At 40.4% G+C, this 21,451-nt stretch overlaps 2 protein-coding genes across 6 annotated transcripts; one reads left to right on the top strand and one right to left on the bottom strand.

The window, feature by feature from the left end:
• The first annotated feature begins 772 nt into the window (after positions 1–772).
• Positions 773–6,966, top strand: EIF4A2 (eukaryotic translation initiation factor 4A2). Of its 5 annotated transcripts, none has more exons than XR_014326227.1 (12): positions 784–835; positions 1,644–1,692; positions 1,778–1,910; positions 2,203–2,342; positions 3,083–3,251; positions 3,354–3,463; positions 3,716–3,859; positions 4,178–4,315; positions 4,561–4,650; positions 4,870–4,949; positions 5,401–5,507; positions 6,230–6,366. XR_014326227.1 is itself a non-coding variant. In XM_082839864.1 (11 exons), the coding sequence occupies exons 1-11, from the start codon at positions 807–809 to the stop codon at positions 6,372–6,374; spliced, it is 1,224 nt and encodes a 407-aa protein (XP_082695990.1). In that variant the 5' UTR covers positions 773–806; the 3' UTR covers positions 6,375–6,964. The 5 variants fall into 5 exon arrangements, 3 of the variants coding, with proteins under 3 accessions (XP_082695990.1, XP_082695989.1, XP_082695991.1); XR_014326228.1 differs by having other exon boundaries at positions 5,401–5,511; positions 6,230–6,349; XM_082839864.1 differs by lacking the exon at positions 5,401–5,507 and having other exon boundaries at positions 773–835; positions 1,647–1,692; positions 6,230–6,964.
• Positions 6,967–7,043: 77 nt separating this feature from the next.
• Positions 7,044–20,305, bottom strand: RFC4 (replication factor C subunit 4). The gene is made up of 11 exons (XM_082839866.1): positions 20,171–20,305; positions 18,675–18,817; positions 16,858–16,936; positions 13,336–13,415; positions 11,324–11,443; positions 9,523–9,666; positions 9,111–9,231; positions 8,443–8,568; positions 7,439–7,519; positions 7,249–7,365; positions 7,044–7,167 (listed from the first exon to the last, which is right to left on the bottom strand). The coding sequence occupies exons 2-11, from the start codon at positions 18,803–18,805 to the stop codon at positions 7,072–7,074; spliced, it is 1,095 nt and encodes a 364-aa protein (XP_082695992.1). The 5' UTR covers positions 18,806–18,817; positions 20,171–20,305; the 3' UTR covers positions 7,044–7,071.
• Between the last annotated feature and the right edge of the window lie 1,146 nt (positions 20,306–21,451).

The following is a 21,451-nucleotide window of genomic DNA, read 5'->3' as shown; positions in this document are numbered from 1 at the left end:
CTGTTAAAATTATAAGCATTATTTTAAAAAGAGAGCGAGAGAGGAGCAGAGGCAACATGAGAAGAATGGAGTTGGCTGCTCCAGAGACATCTTCAGAGGACACTACATATTTCTTCTCGCCCTGCACGCTGGACGGTAAACCGGATCTTCTGGGGCTGGCTGGGCAGCCGACATTTTCCGTAGCAGGAGTTTCACTGTCAAGGTCTGAAGGATGTTAAACGCTCGGGCCAAAGGCCAGGCGGCTCTTTACCGTCAAGTTAAGTAGCGGTGGGAACGAGCGGAACAGCCCGATTCCCCTCCAGTGCAGAGTATGGACGTGCCTGCCCCTCCGGCACCGAGCACTGAGGAACCGGCGAGCCTGGTCCCACTGTCCGGCGGAAAAGCCGGAGCTGCCAACCGTCCGGCGCGCCCCAGCCTTCCGCCTCCCGGTCCAGCCCGGCGGCCCGGCCGCCTCTGCTTCGGGGACGCGGAAACCCCGTAGGAGCAGGGCGGGCGGGGAAAGCGGGTCTTCTACCGCTTGCTGCAATATTCTTCCGCCGCAGAGCAAAGAGTCCCAACATCCCCCGCCAGGGTCTTGGGATGTTCAGCAACGCCGTAAGATCGGCAAATAACTAAATTTGGGTTTTCCCACCGATTTGCTTAGGATATTTTCTGAGATAAGCACCCCAGGATCACAATTTTGTGGCTGGTCGAAGAACGACGGGAAAATTCCTCCGCAGAAAACGGGTCCCGGCCGCGAGCCTATAAAAAACGGGTGGTGCGGCCCTTCTGCCTTTCCAGTCAGGCACTGAGTGGTTCCTCGGATCATGTCTGGTAGCTCCGCGGATTATAACAGGTATGCCGCTTCCTCGGTGGTGGTGGTGCTCTGTGGCACAGGTCCTAAGGCGCTGGAGGAGGTTGTAATAGATGGAGAGGAGGCAGGGAGCCCCGGGTTCATAGGCGTGGCTTTGGGGTACAGTACTCCTGTGTTTTGTCGAGAAGCTTCCATAATAGGGCCCGGATTGTGGGGAGACGGGTAAGAAAACGAGGTGGTGAAAGAGTGTGTTTTGCCGAAGACGCCTTGAAATCGCGGCCGTTTCCCCTGCCCATACGGAGCCCGGCATTTATTGGCAGCCGTGGCGCAGTCCGCAGTCGGTACGGTGTAACTGGGCTGTCTAAAGCTCTATTCGCGGCCAGCGGCGCGGTTTGGGAGCGCTCGGCAGTAGGTTGGGTGGGGGCAGGACGGCAGCGGCGGCCGGAGGCCGGATGGGGCCGGGCCGGCAAAGGGGCCCCGGCGAGCCGTTGGCAAGGCCTCGCCGGGCCTAGGCCCGCGTCAATCACTACGGCTTGCGCATTGTTAGGGGCGGAGCTCGGCGCGTGGAGCTCTCGCGAGACGGTGCACCGCCGAGAGGGGAGCGCCTGGCGCTCAGGCCTGGGGGGAAGGGCCGGCGTCCGTGGGGCCTTTCCGGGCGTCCCCGGTTCCTAACCTTTGAGCGGCCGCGCGGTACATCGTGTGCCCTGCGGCACCAGCTGCCTTTGCTCGTTTGGGAAGTGTACACGTGCGGGGGAGAGCGACCGGATGAGAAAGGGCTTCTCTTCCCCTCAGTGTGCAGTTGCAGGGGTTTGGGGAAGGGACGTTCTCCTAACAGCAGTATTTTTGTCAGCAGAGAACATGGCGGCCCCGAGGGAATGGAGCCCGATGGTGTCATCGAGGTAAGAAATGGGTGTGGAATTTGGAACTTTGGAAAGGTGAGTTTGTTCATCCGTTTATTCCTTTTTTTTTTTTTTAACTTTTCAGAGTAACTGGAATGAGATTGTTGATAACTTTGATGATATGAATTTAAAGGAGTCTCTTCTTCGAGGCATCTATGCTTATGGTTTTGAGAAGCCATCAGCTATTCAGCAGAGAGCTATTATCCCGTGTATTAAAGGTAAAAGAACTCGTTGGCGCTTCTTAAAAATGAATTCCCTGTTCTGCATAGGACCTGCACCTTTTTCTCTTTAATATGGGAAAATTACCTTCTGGGGGACTAGCACCTATTTGTATTCCTTAAAGTGAAATGATGGCAATCATCTTTCGGGACTGACCTGAAATGAAGAGAATACTCATTGCTGATCACTTGATTATTTGGGCATAATTCGTGTTGCAAATGGAATACGTGGTGTAAACTAGAAGTGGCGGTTTGATGTGGGATCGGTAAATGTGTATCCTACTTTTTTTAGGGTATGATGTGATTGCTCAAGCTCAGTCAGGTACTGGCAAGACAGCCACATTTGCTATTTCCATCCTGCAACAGTTGGAGATTGAGTTCAAGGAGACCCAAGCACTAGTATTGGCCCCCACCAGAGAACTGGCTCAACAGGTATTGATAGTGTAGTTCAAAAAAACTGCTTGCGTGTTGTACAGGTTTCAGGTTTCACAATTGTGAAGAATTTAAAGCTTAGTATAAATTTGTCCTACAGAGCCCTCCTTTTAACTGTGTGCATGCAGGGAGTTTCTGTTGAAAGCTAAACAGTCAAACGGGAACTGGGTGTGCAGGTATGGTTTGCAGGGTTGTGTGACAGATTGAGAAACAAGTTTTTGTTCAGGGTGGACTAGACCTGTTCTCATTTTCAAGTTTGAATGCAGTTGTGCAACATGAAAACTACAGTGACATGTTATTTGACTGTCTTAGTAGTTTGTGATGTATCTGTTGCATGCTGTGTTTTCAGAGCTCACTGCCATATTGGTTTGAAGTAAAACCTTGCTAATACATCTGTAGGGTTTATTAAAGCCAAGATTACATCGCAGTGCTACGGGAAAAATTATTGTTTTACCATGGTTTACACTTTAATACACAATGAAGAATAACAGTAGGAAATGTTTTTAGTTACGTAGCTGGTACCTGGGGCAACAGGATCTCAAGTTTGACAAGGCACAAGATGTTTTCAGGGAAGTTTATCTTGAGGCATTTAGATTGGTCTGCATTTTAAGCTCGGAAGTAGTTAAGTGCTCTGCATGCATTAAAGCTGTTTGTAGACCAGATATTTGCCATTATGCTTTGGAAGTTAAGTCACAGAACTAGTAATTCTGCTGGATAATAATCAGGCTTTTGGCTTTCAGATCCAAAAGGTAATTCTGGCACTTGGAGACTATATGGGAGCAACTTGTCATGCCTGCATTGGTGGAACCAATGTTCGAAATGAAATGCAAAAACTTCAGGCTGAAGCACCACATATTGTTGTTGGTACACCAGGGAGAGTGTTTGATATGTTAAACAGAAGATACCTTTGTAAGTATTGCTTGTCGAATATAGTTTGGTTTTACTATTATAAATAAAGTAAATAGCATGCCTGAAAACCTAGAGATGATAGTATGACTTTATTTTAAACAGCTCCAAAATGGATCAAAATGTTTGTTTTGGATGAAGCAGATGAAATGCTGAGCCGAGGGTTTAAGGATCAAATCTATGAGATTTTCCAAAAATTAAATACAAGTATTCAGGTGAGCTTTATTTCACTCCCACTCTTAAAATAGCTGGAGGTTAGGTTTAATGCAGGTATTATTACAACATAACTGAAGTGTTCTGTTGTCATTCCCCCTGAAAGCAAAAGCAACTGATGCATAACGCTCTCACAATTCCATGCTCAGACAGAGATGCTTGGTCTCAAAGATTTTTTTTCATCGAGTATTGTGCCAAGTTGTGCTAACTACTTGGGTGACGTGTGACAGCATAATGAATTTTTTTTTTTTAAGGTGGTGTTGCTTTCTGCCACAATGCCAACGGATGTGTTGGAAGTGACCAAAAAATTCATGAGAGATCCCATTCGAATTCTGGTGAAAAAGGAAGAATTGACCCTTGAAGGAATTAAACAGTTTTATATTAATGTTGAAAGAGAGGTAATTTGTCTAATTGTCAAACATAAAAATGTAGCCAGGTTTTTTTTTACCTTCTTGAATAAGCACTGTGCTAAAATTACAGAAACTAGGATCACATCTTGGTTTTTGTAATAATGCTAGCAGAGTACACACAAGAAGAAGAGTAACTGCACTAGGTTGTAAAAGACTGGGGTGGACCTCTTTCTTAATGTCCAATGTCCTTTGTCTTAAGATTTGGTGCAATATGTCTTCAGACCAATCTAATAATGAGTTTCTAATGAATGTAAGTTGGAAACAATCATGTTAATTACTGTTAACTTTCTCTTTGCAATACTGTAGGAATGGAAGTTGGATACACTTTGTGACTTGTATGAGACACTGACGATTACACAGGCTGTTATTTTTCTCAATACAAGGCGTAAGGTGGACTGGCTCACTGAGAAAATGCATGCCAGGGATTTCACAGTTTCTGCTCTGGTAAGAGGTATTCTAACCTAGTAATGGTAACTTAAGTCTACCTTCATTAAAGCAGGATTTAGACTACAATATAGCTGCTAAGTGCTGTGTTGTCGTTCCCCCTGCTCAAAATAAAGTTGTTTCTTAACTATACCTGTCTGCTGTACCCCTGTAGCAGCCAGGGACGCTTGGTCTCATACATGTTGATAAGGTTAAATGTTGATTTGATTGGTGATTCTTGAATTAATAGGTTTGTTCCTTTGCAGCATGGTGACATGGACCAGAAGGAAAGAGATGTTATCATGAGGGAATTCCGATCAGGGTCAAGCCGTGTTCTGATCACTACTGACTTGTTGGTAAGTCTTTCACTGCTCTTTTTAATTCACCAAAAGTTTGTTTGGGGGGAAGGTTTTTTAATAACCTTTACCAATTCTAGGCTATTTGGGAGAATAAAGAAAAGACCACACTCCACAGTGAGCTATACCACTTAGTATAGTTCATTACTATTTTGTGGCCTACATTACATAGGTGTCTAGTATTTCAATTAGAATTTGAACATCGTCATTGTATTTCAGGCTCGTGGGATTGATGTGCAACAAGTGTCATTGGTTATAAACTATGATCTACCTACCAATCGTGAAAACTATATTCACAGGTAAGTAGATGGCATCTTGACTTTACTGTACTGGTAAAATTCATATTTTGCTTTTCTACTGACTGATTTGTCTGAAAGGTAACCTCAAATCAGGGAATTGAGTAATATGACATAGTAACTTGGTAGGGTGTAATTAAAATTGTACTTGGGAAGATTGGTCATACACAGTGGGAAAACAGTTGTGAATGTTGCCCAAATTGTGGACTCTGTACATACAGATAAGGTTGTTTTAGATCGGTTGGTCTTAGCTTATTTTTGAGCTGTATTTTTTAGTGATGCTCGTGTCCGTGTCCATGCGCTTTCTTGGTGATTCCTCTATAGTTGGGATTTTCTTGGTGTCATCTGGTAGCAATTTGAGCAGTCCCTGGTTTAGTTATAGTGGCTTTATCCCTAAATAAATTGAATTGTACTTTGTTATATGATGTAAAAAAAGACTTTTTAAAAAATACAGGGGTCGATAGCAGCAGTTGATGACGAGATGGCGCTCAGAAACGGCGTTGACGTAATTTAGGACGTGGAATCATAAGCGAAACAGCACACTGTTTGAATAAAGAGCGAGTCGGTATTTATATTTGTTTTTCTTTTGTCATGATTATTTGATATTTTAAGATGCTCCAGCCAAGGCATTTTGTATACTAGCCTATTAGGTGGTTTGTATTGTCTGGTTTCTATCAGGAAGGTTAGAAAGCTGTTTTTGGAGGTAAACACGTTTGAGTAATTTCAGTTATAACGTGTGAAACTGAGCAAAAAAGCAGTGATAAGTTTGGGTCACCATACCAAATATTTGTTTTCCCACTGGAAAAAGTTGTAAGTTTTAGACAATAGTTAACCTTGCAGCATTTGTATTTGCAGTTTACAGTTCCAGAAGTGCGTCGAAATGGATTACATAACTGTTCTTTTTGTTTTATCCCTGGTGTTTTACATCTGTCCCAGGCTGACATCTGCTCTTGGCTGGCCCACTTTGGTATGGGCTTTAAATTCACTACCCCAAACACAATACTGTCATCTGCTTTAAAAAAAAAAAAAATAATAATGCTCAAGATACTTGATAAAATCTCATTTTGCAGCCAGACAAGCCTTGAATCCTTTTGGCACTAACTGCAAAGGAAGATTTTTTTCTCTAGATATTGATTAGCAGCTAGTGCTCCAATTAGAAGCACGAACTATAACCTTGATAAGTAAACAGCAGCTGCTGGTTAACAAGTGGATCATCATGTTCAGTAGTTCATGCAGCATGTGAAGTAGTATATTCTAATTGCTGATTTCTTTTTCTTACACAGAATTGGCAGAGGGGGTCGATTTGGGAGGAAAGGTGTGGCTATAAACTTTGTTACTGAAGAAGACAAGAGGATTCTTCGTGACATTGAGACTTTCTACAATACTACAGTGGAGGAAATGCCAATGAATGTGGCTGACCTTATTTAATTCCTGGGATGAGATAGTTTGGAATGCAGTGCTCGCTGTTGCTGAATAGGCGATCACAACGTGCATTGTGCTTCTTTCTTTGGGAATATTTGAATCTTGTCTCAATGCTCATAACGGATCAGAAATACAGATTTTGATAGCAAAGCGACATTAGTCGTGAGCTCTTGTGAGGAAAGTCGTTGGCTTTATCCTCTTTAGAGTTAGACTGTTGGGGTGGGTATAAAAGATGGGGTCTGTAAAATCTTTCTTTCTTAGAAATTTATTTCCTAGTTCTGTAGAAATGGTTGTATTAGATGTTCTCTATCATTTAATAATATACTTGTGGACTAAAAGATATAAGTGCTGTATAAAATCAGCCAATTATGTTAAACTAGCATATCTACCTTTATTGTGTTTGTCATTAGCCTGAATAGAAAGGCCCTTAAAATTGATTTTTTTAGAAAGCATTTGAATGCATTTTGTTTGGTATTATATTTATTCAATAAAGTATTTAATTAGTGCTAAGTGTGAACTGGACCCTGTTGCTAAGCCCCAGCAAGCAATCATCCTAGATAGGGTTAAACGTTTACCCCAGTAAAATTGCCATATTGCACATGTCTTAATGAAGTTTGAATGTTAAATAAATTGTATATTCACTTTAAAGGTGCTTTAGTCATTTTATTTTAAATCGTTCACAAAAATACATGCTGAATATGTTTTAACAATTCTGAGTTAACTGCTGCATGACAGTTGCGCAGAGGCCGATCAGCTGTAGATGTTCATCAGCACCATCTGCTAAACATTTATCAACTTCCTACAAGAAAATGAAAGATTAGTAAGTAATTTCCCTTTCAGGTGTGTATGCTGTGCTGAAATGTAGAAGATGCCTACTTACAGCAAGTTTTTCTGTAATAACAGATTTCTGTTTATCAGAAAGGTTATCATTTTCTACAACCCCATCATGAAGTTGATTTACAAGCTGAGTTGCTGCATGACCCTCATCTATTAAGTCCTGTAGCAGAAAAAGAAAATGATTTTGGTATGATTTCCATGCCTCCCCACCAGTTTAGTTAAAGTGTCTTTACCTTTACCACAGCTTCTAGTTTGTCAAAAGAGCCACTCTGACATGCAGCAAATACTCCATCAATTGTTTCAGCTGGTATTACCTAAAATAATTAAAGAATGAATTAATTAAAAATAAAGCATAAAGTTTCTGGGTGAAGATGGTTGACTTGTTTCTCTGCCAAGCCTGTGCAAACTCCCTGGTTTTCTATGCTAGGACATGTGCCACTTCAAGCGTGGAACTGCTACCTGATAAACTGAATCCATACATACGGAGTTGGGAGGGCAAAGAACTGACAAAGGGTCAGCTTTAACCCTTATGCTCATCTGGTCTCCAGACAGGTGATGGAGAAAGCTACTGGACCTGAAACAAACTCTGGAAACATCCTGTTTCTAAGATGCCACTAATAAAATGCAGAGATGGGTTGGTTTATGTTTCATTACAATACAAAATGAAACCTGAAGACAAGGGTGTGGCACAAGAGAATTGCTTTAATGATTTAATTATAAGTTGGATATGACCCTTTTTCCTTTATAAGAAAAGGGATATCTGTTAACATATCTGACATCTGCCACATCCCTGCCTGCCTGCAGCATTCTGCTAACTCCCAGAATGGTACAAATGTTTATATTCCCTCAAAATTCATGTTAAAAATCCCTAATGTATTTGGAGGTGGCACCTTTGGCAGGTGATAGGAGAGTGGAACCCTCATGAATGGGATTAGTGCTCCTAAAAAGCTCAGAAAGCTGCTTTTTGCCACAGGATGGTGCAGAGAGGTTAAGGCCATCCGTGAACTAGGAGTCTACTCAACTAGGAAGTGTGTCCTCAGGCACTCAATCTGTGGGCACCTTGATCTTGGATTCCCAGCCTCTGGAACTGATTTTTGTTTATAAGCCACTCAGCCTATGGCATTTGTTAACAGCAGCCTGAATGGGACTAAGCACATAATAAGCACTCCATATATATATAAAAATTAAAAATTTTCTAAAAGCAAACTAAAAATTTCAGAATATCCAGTGCTCTTACCCCAGCAATGTCTGTGATCACCTTTTCTGTGACCTCCTTTCCACCTGTTAATCGAGTAGCACTTTGAAGAAATGTAATGGCTTTCCTTAAGTCTCCTTCTGACACTTTAACAAGATGAGCTAGTCCCTGAAGAGAAAAAAGTTCTTTAACCTGTTAATGGCCAGTTAAGGATGTACTGGGGGAAAAACAAAATCTATTTCCATTTTTGAAGAAATGTCAGTTCTATAGCAGCAGAATTCATGGAGACAGCCATGATTACATACAGCAAGGAGAATTCCAATTACAGTTAAGTTCTGTTATAATGAATAAGGGCCTATACATTCTATTACTGCCAGAATTTCATCATACCAAATTAGTCCTTGCAGTGGAGTATGGGTATAATGACAAGTGGAGTACGCTGTCATGCAGAGATTGGCTGTCGCAGAATTTGCATCCTAACATGAAATCTGCCTCAGCTTTCGGTCTCTGAAGTATTGACAGATAATAAACTTCTAGTAGCAACAGAAAGGCTGAACCAGTAATTCCTAGACATTGTTTATTTAGCTTAACTTTGCCTGAAGAATCGGCATCAGAAATTGAAGCAACACAAATTTGACTTTCAGGAAGTGCCTCTTCATAGGCATTCATCAAAGGAATTAGTAATTTACAATAGTAATAACAGTGATTACCTCATTGCTAATTTTGATATGTTCTTTATCAGCGATGTCTAGTAATCGCTGCTCTTGAATTTTATCTGACAGAGGTTTGAAGCGGAATTTAGAACATCTAGAGGTCAGAGGTTCAATTATTCTGTAAAATATTGGAAAAAACAAATCAGCGGCTAAAGAAGAAACTCCCCAGAAGAACTCATTTTTGTCAAGAACAAATCAAGATTTGATGGAGATAACTGATTCACTTTGTTACAAAGCAAAAACTAACACACCTTTGTAAAGCAATTTTACCCCAATAAAGATGTTAAAAAAAAAAAAAGATGTGATGGAGAAACTAATGTAGCCTTGAAACATTTAAATTTTTTCTCTCCCTATTTGGGTCTATCAAAATAAGGCTGCCTTGCATCCACCTTGAGGGCATTACACATACCGACTGACATAGTTACAGATGAGACAGAATCGGGTGGTTTTAGACTCTTTCTCCATGGTACGTCTTAAAGCTGCCTGAGCAGCTGAGGTCATAGAATCTGCTTCATCCAGGATCACAATTTTAAAAGGAGGACATGGCTTCCCACTGATTCAGAGAAACACAAAGGAGTTATAATTCACACATCATTATCACAATCTAATTTTGGAACATTCTCATCACCCCAAAAGGAAACCCTGTGACCCTTAGGAGTCATTTTTTTCTCTCCCAACTGTCCCAGCCATAGGCAATCAGGAATCTCTACTTTCTGTTTCCACAGATTTGTCTATTCTGGACACTTCATATAAATGGAACCACATGTTGTCAACTTAATACATTGTCTTTTGTGATTGGCTTCTTTCGCTTAATGTTTTCGAGGTTCATCCATGTTGTTGTATATCATTACTTCATTTCTTTTTATTGTCAAATACTATGGCAAATGGATGGATATACTACGTTTCATTCATCCATTCTTTAGTTGGATACTGGGTTGCTTCCATGTTTTGACTACTGTGAATAATGCTGATATGAACATTTGTGTATATGTGTATATGTTTTCATTTCTTGTCAGTATATATTCTAGGACTGGAATTGCTGGGTCATATGGTAACTCATAGGAGAACTGCCAAACTGTTTTCAAGATGGCTGCACCATTTTACATTCCAACCAGCAATGTATAAGGGTTCCAATTTCTCCACATCCTTGCTAATACTTGTTATTTTCTGTCTTTTTGATTACAGCCATCCTAGTGGGTGTAAAGTGGTATTTCATCATGGGTTTGATTTGCATTTCTCTAATGGCTCATGACGTTGATGAGCATGTTTTGATATGCTTATTGACCATTTGTGTATTTTCCTTAGAGTAGTGTCTATTCAGATCCTTTGCCCATTTTTAAATTGGGTTGTCTTTTTATTATTGAGTTGTAAGGGTTCTTTTCTTTTTTTTTTTTTTTTTTTTTTTGCGGTACGCGGGCCTCTCACTGTCGTGGCCTCTCCGGTTGCGGAGCACAGGCTCCGGACGCACAGGCTCAGCGGCCATGGCTCACGGGCCCAGCCGCTCCGCGGCATGTGGGATCCTCCCGGACCGGGGCACGAACCCGTGTCCCCTGCATCAGCAGGCGGACTCTCAACCACTGCGCCACCAGGGAAGCCCCGTAAGGGTTCTTTATTCTTGATCTAAGTCCCTTATCATGTATGTGATTTATATACATTGTCAATCCAAGGTGGATATCAAAAATTGTGTTATTCACTTTCTACAAATTCCTAAGTGTGCTCTGATATAAATTTAAATATATGCCAGGTACCAAAAATTTAACCTTGGAATTTTGCAACCTAAGGAATATACACAGTTGCGTAAACACCCCTATTGAATTATTATTAGTAACAACTCCTTTTTCACTCAATGTGTCCCAGTTTGGACAAGGTTTTACATTGTCACCAACTATGAAATATACACTGAAGCTTAAGATATATGATAGGACTTTAAAAAAATAACATAATAGCAAAAATCAGGATTTTTATTATGAGTGTACAACCAAACCATCACATTTGATTAATAAATACTCCTTAGACAAATATCGATTAAAACCCCTTGACAGCTAAATAACTTAAAATTAGTTACCATAATGGAAAGGTCATTTCTAGGTTTAAATAATTTAGATAAAAATACAATATAACATGAAAAAGAAGTTGAAAATCTGGCAGAAACATGTTTTTTAAACAAATACAATGACATGGCATAGAGAAGGGAAGGTGAGCTTACTTACTCTGAACGGCTTCCTGTCACAGTTAATTGGGCAAAATTCTTCACTTTCTCTCTAACTACTTGTATTCCACGTTCATCAGATGCATTTAACTCAAGAACTCTTAATCGAAAAAGTTCAGGCCTATGTCAAAATGAAAAAAAATTATGAAACATCATAGAGCATATAAGTAACCCAGGTTTATACCATATTTTAACATTTGTACATTTTTCAGTAGTTTAAAATACACCTAGTAAACAATATGAATAGAAGGTATACAATTCATTCTGTATTTTCTCTTTTGCAAAGGCATACAGTTAACATTCTGGCTTTTTTCCATGCATTTAAAAAAATAGATGATAATGTACTAAATTTTAAGTCAATTTTCCACTTTGGACTGTATCATAAGCATCTTGCCATGTCATGATAAACACTGTAAAAACCATTTTAATAGCTATATAACTTTCTAACCTAAGATTGTACCATCATTTAATTTACTTAACATACTTCTGTTATTAGACATTTAGATAGTTTTAAATATGTTACAATTTTAAATAATGCTGCAATGTAGCATATTTTGAATTATTTCCATAAAGTAGTTTGCTGTAAGGAAAATTACTGGATCAAAAATGAACAGTTAATTTTTAAGTGAGTTTTTTAAAAAAAATTATTAAAAGTAACTGTAGGAAAATCTGAGAACACAAAAGAAAATAAAAATACCTGGCACACACTGCCAAACCCTGTTTTGAAGACTTCCTTCTAGTTATTTTTCTATATATATGTGTATATTTTTTTTAATAGAAAAAAAAGAGTTGGGATTTCGTCTTTATTTTTCCTCAATAGCATGATACCCTACGCATTTTTCTATGGGCATAAACATCTAGAAAGCTCTGTGCATGTATTTTCTATTTTAAAACCACATATACTATTAAATGTGGAATTTATAGTTAAGTCCTTTTAGGTCTATCAAGACAAACATTTAAAAAAAATATTTTACAAGTTATATAATTTGGACTAACCTACTGTAGAACAACCAATAATAAACTATACTTAACAGTTTCATGATGACTACATCGCTAAGGATGATTCAGACTGGATCTAACTGATTGAGTTGTAGAATAATCAAAAAAGCTCTCTTAAAATTTCCTTGGGAAAATGAAAGTTGCTGTCAAATAAAATCCTCAGTTCAGAGCAGCTTCCCCTTTTGTCCTCCTTCACATTTCAACAGAACTGATTATCCTTATATATTTGGTGGTTTCAGAGGCATCTAATTATCTTCATGTGTAGGATTTCAGATGTACCCTTAGGCCATATGCCTGATATTAAAATTCTGGATTAATTAAAGATAGCCTTTATTATGTTGGTGCATGTTGCATAGATATCAGACATGGCTGATACGTGTCTTTTAACCTTAGGTAAAGGGCTCCTCTACTACAACAGTTGGCTAAGCTGAGACAGTCAGTCTAGGACTGAATAAGAAGGTGGCTCATAGAGATTTTCTGCTGTACCTGGAATCATACTGCCTCAACTACCACACACTCTTATACTCAGGATACTTGAGGGCAAGGAGCTGGCCCAGCCACTCAAGAGGCAGGCCCTGGCAAGTCCAGAGCAAGAAGGAACTCAAGAAGGGGTGGTGCGCATCAGTAGCATCAAATAGCAAATTCTATGACAGATGTGAACACGACCACTAAAAGTCATGAAACTATCAGCATGACTGGAGATAGGGTCTTCTGGTTTCCAAAATCATAATGAAAGAGCTAAAGTGATGAAAAAAATCACAAGGCTCCTTGTAGTACACTCAAACATTTGAACACGGTTCAGAATAAAGGTTACAAAAGATACAGGCAAGCTAATTTATTGGAGGGGAGGAACTGGAAATGGGTCAGCTGGATTATTAAAAAATTCAGAACAAAAATAAACCCAACAACCTCAGAAAAACCAAATGCAAAGTTTTAGAGAATGAAAAGCAGTACCAGAGATTCTTAGCGTCAAGTCTTTAAAAAAGAGAGAGAGAGAGAGAGATTTCAACTTACCCAAAGAGTTCCCTAGCTGCTGCCAAAATAGTGGATGTTTTTCCAGTTCCAGGTGGGCCGTAAAACAAGAGATTAGGGAGCTGTAGAAGTTAAATTTTATTTTTTTAAAAATTGTATTCTGGCACAAATAGGTGAAAGTGACTGAAAATGTCTATGGAACAGTGCAATGACTTCCCTAATAGGGCATATATATCTGAATACAAGGATTTCTTAATATAACTGGTATCATAGTAATAACAGTACTAAATCCTGCTTTTTCACAAACACCATCATTTTTCCCTAAGAGATCTTTCTAATATCTTAAGCTGAATCAATATTTATGATTGTTCTACACCTAATCTAATACTTAGGTGGGATTTTCAAAGCTGGAATTAAAAACCTCTTATTTCTGAAGGGAATACTAGGCTTCTGTCAGTTCCCTGTCCCACACCTAGGCTCAGGACTGGGCAAGATGTTATATTTTATAAAGATGTCAGTTGCTTCAAAAGGAACACAGACCAAATTGGATTGGGCCAATACTGAGGAAAAAGGAATGAAAATGGCATACTGGGGCTTTGCATGAGCTAAAGTTCCAAGAACAGAAATATTAAAAAAAAACAAGCATCTTTTAAGTGCCAGGCCATGGTCCACATCATGATTACATACCCTGCCTGTAGGGATACCCGCATGTATCAGGGAGATTTCATCAGTGGAAGACAGGATAAGATTAAATAACTAGTTATCTTCTTTTATACCTTAAGTCTAGCTGGCTTGGCGCCTATCAAATAGGCAACTGATCTGTGGTACAGATTAACAAATGTACTAAATTCTAATGAGCACTGTAATTAAACTGTACATTCTTTTTTTGTTTTAATTTTATTTCATATTGGAGTACAGCTGATTTACAATGTTGTGTGTTTCAGGTGTATAGCAGAGTGATTCAGTTATACATATATCTATTCTTTTTCAAATTCTTTTCCCATTTAGGTTATTACAGAGTATTGAGCAGAGTTCCCTATGCTATATAGCAGGTCCTTGTTGGTTATCTATTTTAAATATAGCAATGTGTACATGTCAACCCTAAACTCCCAATCTATCCCCCCACCACCGCTTCCCCCCGGTAACAATTAAGTTTGTTCACTAATTCTGTTTTGTAAATAAGTTCATTTGTAGCATTTTCTTTTAGATTCCGAATATAAGTGATATATATTTGTCTTTCTCCATGAAACTATACATTTCTTTCATGTACGGAAATCACTGCACATAGGAAACTAAGCAGTATAGTTTATTTGCTTCCACTCTTGCCTAACCTTCCCCGCTCCCAGCCATTCATTCTTCACCCAAATCAGATGCCACTCTGCTTGCTATTTAAAGCTATTCACTGTATTCATACTCCACTTAGAAAAACAAAACAGACAAAAAAAATCACCCTGCTTACCATAACCTACAAGGATGTCCATGATCTGCTCACCACCTCTCACACTTTCTAAGTTCCAACTTACAATGGCCTTCAACAGCTAAGCACTTTCTGGCCTGCACATATGCTGTCCCCCATGAGCTGGGGTATGACTCCATTCTTCTGTCTGGCGACTCCTACTGCATTACAAGTCAGAAGCCTTCCCTGACCTCCCAATCTAAAGAGGGTTTCCTCTGTTATTCTCTCACTGGTCTTTGTTGCACTTGATGTAATTTGCAATTATTTATTGTTATTTATGTAACCGTTAGGTTTAATTGCAAAATACCCATTCACCTCACTATATGAGAAGCTTGAGAAGGTCAAGAACCTTATTTGTTCTATTCACATCTATATTCTCAGCATCTCCTACAGTACTCAGTATGCACCAAGTAAATAAACCAACATATAAATGTATTAGTTAAAAGACTATTACTGTTACACTGGTAACATACAGCTTAAGATACAAACTATGAGATTCACTATTTAAAAACAAAAGCAAAAGCAAAACCTCCTAGGCGTCTTCATTTTTAAGGTTGTAACTTATTTTGATCCAACTACCTCAGTAGTTGTAATGATTCATCCAGTCAACTATTACAATAATTTAAATCCTTTAAAACATGGTTAAATTACTAAACCCTACATTATGTAACAGTCTGATGTGTATATATATATATATATATATATATATATATGCATTTAAGAACTGTACATAGACTAGCAGTTCTAAAAATCGATTTCTGAAAAATCTCTTATAATTCTACTGTAAAACCCTTTAATATAAATGAAGGAATGAATTTTTTCCTTTACTCTTTAGAGTTAAAAAATTACTTCAACTTTAAGTTTCAAAAACCTTAAGTCTGAAAAGAAACAAATCATTAAACAAGTGGATAAAGAAGAAAGTTCTTAGTTCAGCCTCATAAATTAGATGGTATAAAGAACTGGATCATAATCCCACTACATTTGCCAAAAGAGTTGAGAATCCCAGCAATTAAAATACATCATGGGGCTTCCCTGGTGGCGCAGTGGTTGAGAGTCCGCCTGCCGATGCAGGGCACACGGGTTCGTGCCCCGGTCCGGGAAGATCCCACATGCCGCGGAGCGGCTGGGCCTGTGAGCCATGGCCGCTGAGCCTGCGCGTCCGGAGCCTGTGCTCCGCAACGGAAGAGGCCACAACAGTGAGAGGCACGCATACCGAAAAAAAAAAAAATACATCATGTCCTGCAATCTGTGTAAATATTACCATGCAATTTAAATTATATACTATTATAAAATTAAAAGCTAAAGATATTTGGATCAAATCAAAAAAATACTGGTAAAGAAAAAGATTTTCAACAGTTTTATAAATATAACTTCTTTCAAAATATATACTGTTGCAGTGTAATTCCAGGAAGAGACCAATGGCAGCAAAAACCAAGGAACCTCTAATTCAAAGCAGCCAGGTTGAGAGGAGGGAAGAAAATCTTGGGAATAAAGTAAAAACCACATCCCACTTTCACCTGCAACTGTTTCCCTTCTTCCACTAAGTTCTTAAAACACTTTATCATATACAATTTTAAATTGCTAATTCTTCATATGGTTTGTCTCTGAATTAATCTAAAATGCAAGTCACTCAATGACATTTTATCCCACATATCACAGCAGGGGACATGATGCCATAAGCAGAACTAAAGACTCCATTTTTTTTGTATTGTAGTTCAAACCAAATCCTAAAATTAAGTGAGCAATCATACGGTCAAAGAATCTTTGACTCTCCCTTATAGTGCCTATATCATTATCTATAATTCTATAATTTATTTTGCTTACGTGTTTATTCTTCTGTGTCTCTCCCCACCAAAATAAAAGCTCACGAGCAAAGGGACCTAGCCTGTCTTGCTCAATGATCTCCACTTGAGTACCATATAACAATGCCATAGAACAGAAAAGAAGATGCTCAACAAATATTTGTTGAACTAATCATCCATTGTACAAATAGTAATCAAGGGCCTACTGTATATACAGGATAGTATTTAAAGGGGGCCGGAGGCTATAAAGGAAGAGGGTGAATAAATTAAATCTCCCAATGACTTTAGACAGCATCTGCTACTCACATCAGCTCCTTCTAAAGACTTTTTTAGCACTGCAACCACTTCTTCCTGGAAAGCAACTTCATCCACATATTTTGGGCGACTGGAGAAAAAAGAGTGAGAGAAGTTATTTAGTGTATTATAGTAGCCACAGAAGTCTCTCCTTTTGCTAAAATATCAATGATAACTCTCTCATATCAGTATGAAATGAGAAACTTTCATAATTGGATGTGGAAACCCCACCTATATTTACATTATGCAAATATATACTGAGGAATGAAGTAATTTTTCACTTTTCCAGGTGCATTGCTTATATCTGTTGTGCTTATAAAAACTATGCAAAAGGATTTTATAACATCACAAATGCCAACTGGTTCAAAATGTAAAATGAACATTTGCCTAGAAAGTAATATTATGTTTTGACAACGTGCCCCTAAACTAAAAAGGGAGACCTATTTAGCAACCTCAAGATAGGTAACAAAATTACATATATGTTACTATGTTGTTAATGGGTTAATACCAATTTCTCCTATCACCTAACTGCACAAAAAATGCATACCTATTCACTTCATTGAGGGTTAACAAAATAACAAGCTTAACCAATATGGAGTGTAATTTTTGTCTTACATTGTTAACTAATGATGTTAAACGAAGTTATACTCCCAACCCTAAGTCAGGCTCTGTGCTTAGCTAACTAAACAAAAGTTTTTCTTTGATTTATACTTTTCTAACTAATCAGGCCAACGCTGGGCAGATATTTTATGTCAGATAATGTTATCTTGGAAAACCAGTGTATATTATAAACCAGGGTTTCATATTAAAATACCTGCAGAGTCCAGGCAGATAACAAGAGTGAAGAATTCGAGTGTAAGACAAGAGACACTAGTAGGGACTATGGTGAAGTGAGGAATATATACCTTTCCAAAATGAGTAGTACACACATCCATCTAAGTGTTTTCAGGTGAGAACTTGCATCTAGTGCTGCCTAGTCTCCTGAGTCTGAAAATCTAGATTTTTCCCCTTATCTAATTTATTTAATGAAAAGTTTCTAGACTTTTATGTGAAATTTCCAATTTTTAAAAGCATTGTTGGTGCCAAACAAAACTTATGAGGGCCTTACTTGCCTTATAAGTAATCTGTAATCCTTTGGTAATAACTGAGGGTACACCAGGGGTTCCAACTACTTGTTATGATATCACTTAGCTGACTGAAATTTAAGAGCCACTTCAGGGGCTTCCCTGGTGGCGCAGTGGTTGGGAGTCCGCCTGCCGATGCAGGGGACGTGGGTTCGTGCCCTGGTTCGGGAAGATCCCACGTGCCACGGAGTGGCTGGGCCCGTGAGCCATGGCCGCTGAGCCTGCGTGTCCGGAGCCTGTGCTCCGCAACGGGAGAGGCCACAGCAGTGAGAGGCCCGCATACCGGAAAAAAAAAAAAAAAAAAAGAGCCACTTCAGGTGCTGTTTTTGCCAAAAATGTATAAACAAAAACTCAACAATTTTCAGCTATCAGTAATGAAAAGAGGAACAGATTATTTGGACTTAAGTCGAACTCCTAAGAGCTTATAGAAACTGTTTTCTTCACTGCTGTATCCCAGCCCCAAAAACCATAGACCTGAGTTACAGAGAAGGCTGTAGTTCATTCAGAAAATACGTGAATTCAACTAGATTATTCTAAGGTACATTTCAGTTCCAAGGTTCTATGACTTATATAATTGGGTGACTTTTAAGGCAACATTTAAACAAGGCAAATCATCCTCCTCTTAAATTAAAAAAAAAAAAGTGATCAAAACTGGTCAGAGAGATAATTTATTAACTATTTCAACAAAAACAAAAGCGTTCTTACTATTTTTCCACCCACGGAACAGGTTTAGCTTTCTTGTTCTCTCCACTACTTCTGGCAGTGGCAGCTACTCCTCGATCCTTAGTCAATGGTGGTTTACTGCTGATAGATGTGCCTTTTAGAAATGCCTGCATGGTTACTTCACCCTGACCAGGTGCAAGACAGAAAAGGAAAAGCTCTTTTGAAACCATCATGAGGAAGTACAGCCTGAAAGCACACTTAACCTTGTGCAAAGACATTCAAAAAATATTAAATGAAGGACATCACCCCATGACCTAGCATCCTTTGAATGCATTCTACTGAGGACTACAGGGACAGAAAAAAGGCCAAAGTGCTGAAGGAACTTAAAATCTACTTATAGGGACTTCCCTGATGGCACAGTGGGTAAGACTCAGAGCTCCCAATGCAGGGGGCCCGGGTTTGAACCCTGGTCGGGGAATTCGATCCCACATGCATGCCACAAGCTAAAGATCCTGTGTGCTGCAACGAAGATCCTGTGTGCCGCAACTAAGACCCGGCACAGCCAAAATCTATAAATAAATATTTTTTACAAATCTACTTATAGTGAGGGACTTATAGAACAAAGTTCTATAACTTTAACAAACTTTTTGGTAACTATGATGGTATTAATGGCCAAACTGTACATGGGTCTCAACAGTCTCTTCCGTCATGGGCCTAATTCTAGCTCAGACCCTGGAATGAACTCAGCAATTAGGAGGAGTACTGGGACCAAAAATGAGAACCTCCACTTCTCCTGGGCCTAAAGCGCCACTGGAGAGCCTATTTTATGGGCAGAGCCCGTGCCTGCCTTCAGACAGAAGCTTTTGGGGGGGGGGGCGGGGGGGGAGGCAAGACACTGTTGTTAAAATGGAAACAGCTGTTTTTCTCATAGCATGCTCATTTGAAGAAACCAAAACAATTTGGAAAAGCATGAGGAGTTTTAAAAATTCAAAATCTCACCCAGAAGATAAGCACTATTAACATTCAGGTAAACGTTCTGCAGGCAGCAAAAGGCTGTTTTTAGGGATAGTTTGTCTGAAAATCCCCAGCATTAATGGCAATTCTATTTTTTTCACTGCTGTGTCTCCAGTGCCTGGCACAGAATAGATGCTCCATAAGATTTGGTGACTGAATTACCACTTATCAGACTCAGTTTCGCCTTCTGTAAATGAGCTAAGGCTCATTTCATAAGGCAACTGGGTCAAATAAAAGAATCGTGCAAACACACAGCTCTGTGCTTGGCATATGGGTATAATCAATAAATAAAATAAATTGTTAACATCTGTAAACAACTAAGGTTTTTAACGTTATTGGATTACTCAGTCCCTGCCACAGGCTGCCAAACAGTAATACCGCCCAAAGCAGGGCTCTGAAGGATGCTGGATTGAGCCACCCGTAGACCAAGGAGTGCGCAAGAGGTGGAAGACATCACAGGGGCATCGAGGGCACAGGAGTAGAGGAAAGCGAAGGCAGTCCTCGCAATTTCTCCGGCTGGTCACCTGTTCTCCCCGGCTCCCCGCGTGTGTCCCCGGGCACTGCCTGGGCCTTTTAGCTGCACGTCTTGAGAGCTAGGACGCCACCGGCTCGTTCCTGAGGTTTCCGCAGCAGGGAAAGGGCGAGGTGGTCGCGAAGTCTTAGCCCCGTTCCCCAAACGGAGACTCTCAGGCCCAGGAAGCCCCGAGCCGCCAGAATGGCGGGGGGAAACCCTTACGGTAGCCGCCGTCAGCAAGCAGCCCGAGTTCCCGCCACCGGACAGCGGCGAAAGGCAGGGCGGGAACACGCCGCACGTCAAACGTCACTTCCGGCCTGCTGCGCGCGCCCCGCCTTAAGAGAGCCGTATCCTCCTATTCTGTGGTGTTTAAGCTGAGACACGTGGACTCTCGGGGATGCTGGGGCTGGATGGGAATGAGTCCGGAGGTGTAAATAAAGCTCCATCCTGTCCCGACGTAGCCCTCCGACTAGAGGCTGCGGGGCAAGGGAACTTGAGAGCTGCCGTCTGTAGGAGAGGCTGGGGCCGAGGACCCGCCTGCTCAGCGGACGGGGGCGGGGAGGGCTCCGGGAGCCCTGACCCGCTAGGGCGGTTGAGGAGGGGCTTGTGGGCCTCGAATCGTGGAGGTCCACTCTCTTTTGTAGGTACGAGCCTGCAGAACCTGTAATTCATTGGCAGTCATGGGCATGTCACTGACATTTCTGCGGCGACACAATTCGGCCTGCAACCTGCTTCACCCCAAAGGGCGGGGATTGGGGAGGGTTGAGTCTATCCTTCGCCAGAAGAGGGCGCCGTGAAGATCCCCGCCCTCTCCCTCCGGCTTGGTCGTCGCGGAGCAAATCGTGTGTGCTTTAAGGGCGGAGACGTCGGAAGAAGATGCCTTTCCTTGCCCTTTTGGGTGCATGTGGCTTATATCTCTATTAGTGTTTGCCCGTTGGTGAGAGGGAGGGCCTTGCCGCGCAGCTATGGTCAGCTAATCCCAGGGCCCTGCCCAGAAATTTGGTGGTGCAGACGCTCAATAAAAGTTACAAGATTGATAATGTTAACGCCACCAGGGTACATGCAATGTGTACTCTAGGCAAGTGTTTGAGGCCACCCTTTTAATCTTTACCCACTGCTTGTCTTAACTCTGGAGTTTTCCTAAATATTATTGAAATCTGAGCCTTTTGAAATGCTGCCTTCGCTGCAGACCTTTACTAATTACCCTAACCCACAGGGTTGATCTGGGTCTTCTCCGGATGAATGACTTTTATTTGGCACATACTCATCGTGACACTCACTGTTAACTTTA

This window comes from Leucopleurus acutus (genome assembly GCF_964270905.1).
Source record: "Leucopleurus acutus genome assembly, chromosome: 5".
Classification (NCBI taxonomy): Eukaryota; Metazoa; Chordata; class Mammalia; order Artiodactyla; family Delphinidae; genus Leucopleurus; species Leucopleurus acutus.
The sequence above is the reverse complement of the archived record's forward strand: the minus strand, read 5'-3'. Positions and strand labels throughout refer to the sequence as shown.

Bases quoted from the DNA above. Each gene is read 5' to 3' on its own strand.
- EIF4A2 (XM_082839863.1), top strand. From the start codon at position 807: ATGTCTGGTAGCTCCGCGGATTATAACAG. The intron at 1,693-1,777 runs GTAAGAAATGGG...TTAACTTTTCAG, and splicing joins AGCCCGATGGTGTCATCGAG to AGTAACTGGAATGAGATTGT. The intron at 4,316-4,560 runs GTAAGAGGTATT...GTTCCTTTGCAG, and splicing joins ATTTCACAGTTTCTGCTCTG to CATGGTGACATGGACCAGAA.
- RFC4 (XM_082839866.1), bottom strand. From the start codon at position 18,805: ATGCAGGCATTTCTAAAAGGCACATCTATCAGCAGTAAACCACCATTG. The intron at 9,232-9,522 runs GTATGTGTAATG...AATATTTTACAG, and splicing joins ATCTGTAACTATGTCAGTCG to AATAATTGAACCTCTGACCT. The intron at 7,520-8,442 runs GTAAGAGCACTG...TAATTATTTTAG, and splicing joins TGATCACAGACATTGCTGGG to GTAATACCAGCTGAAACAAT.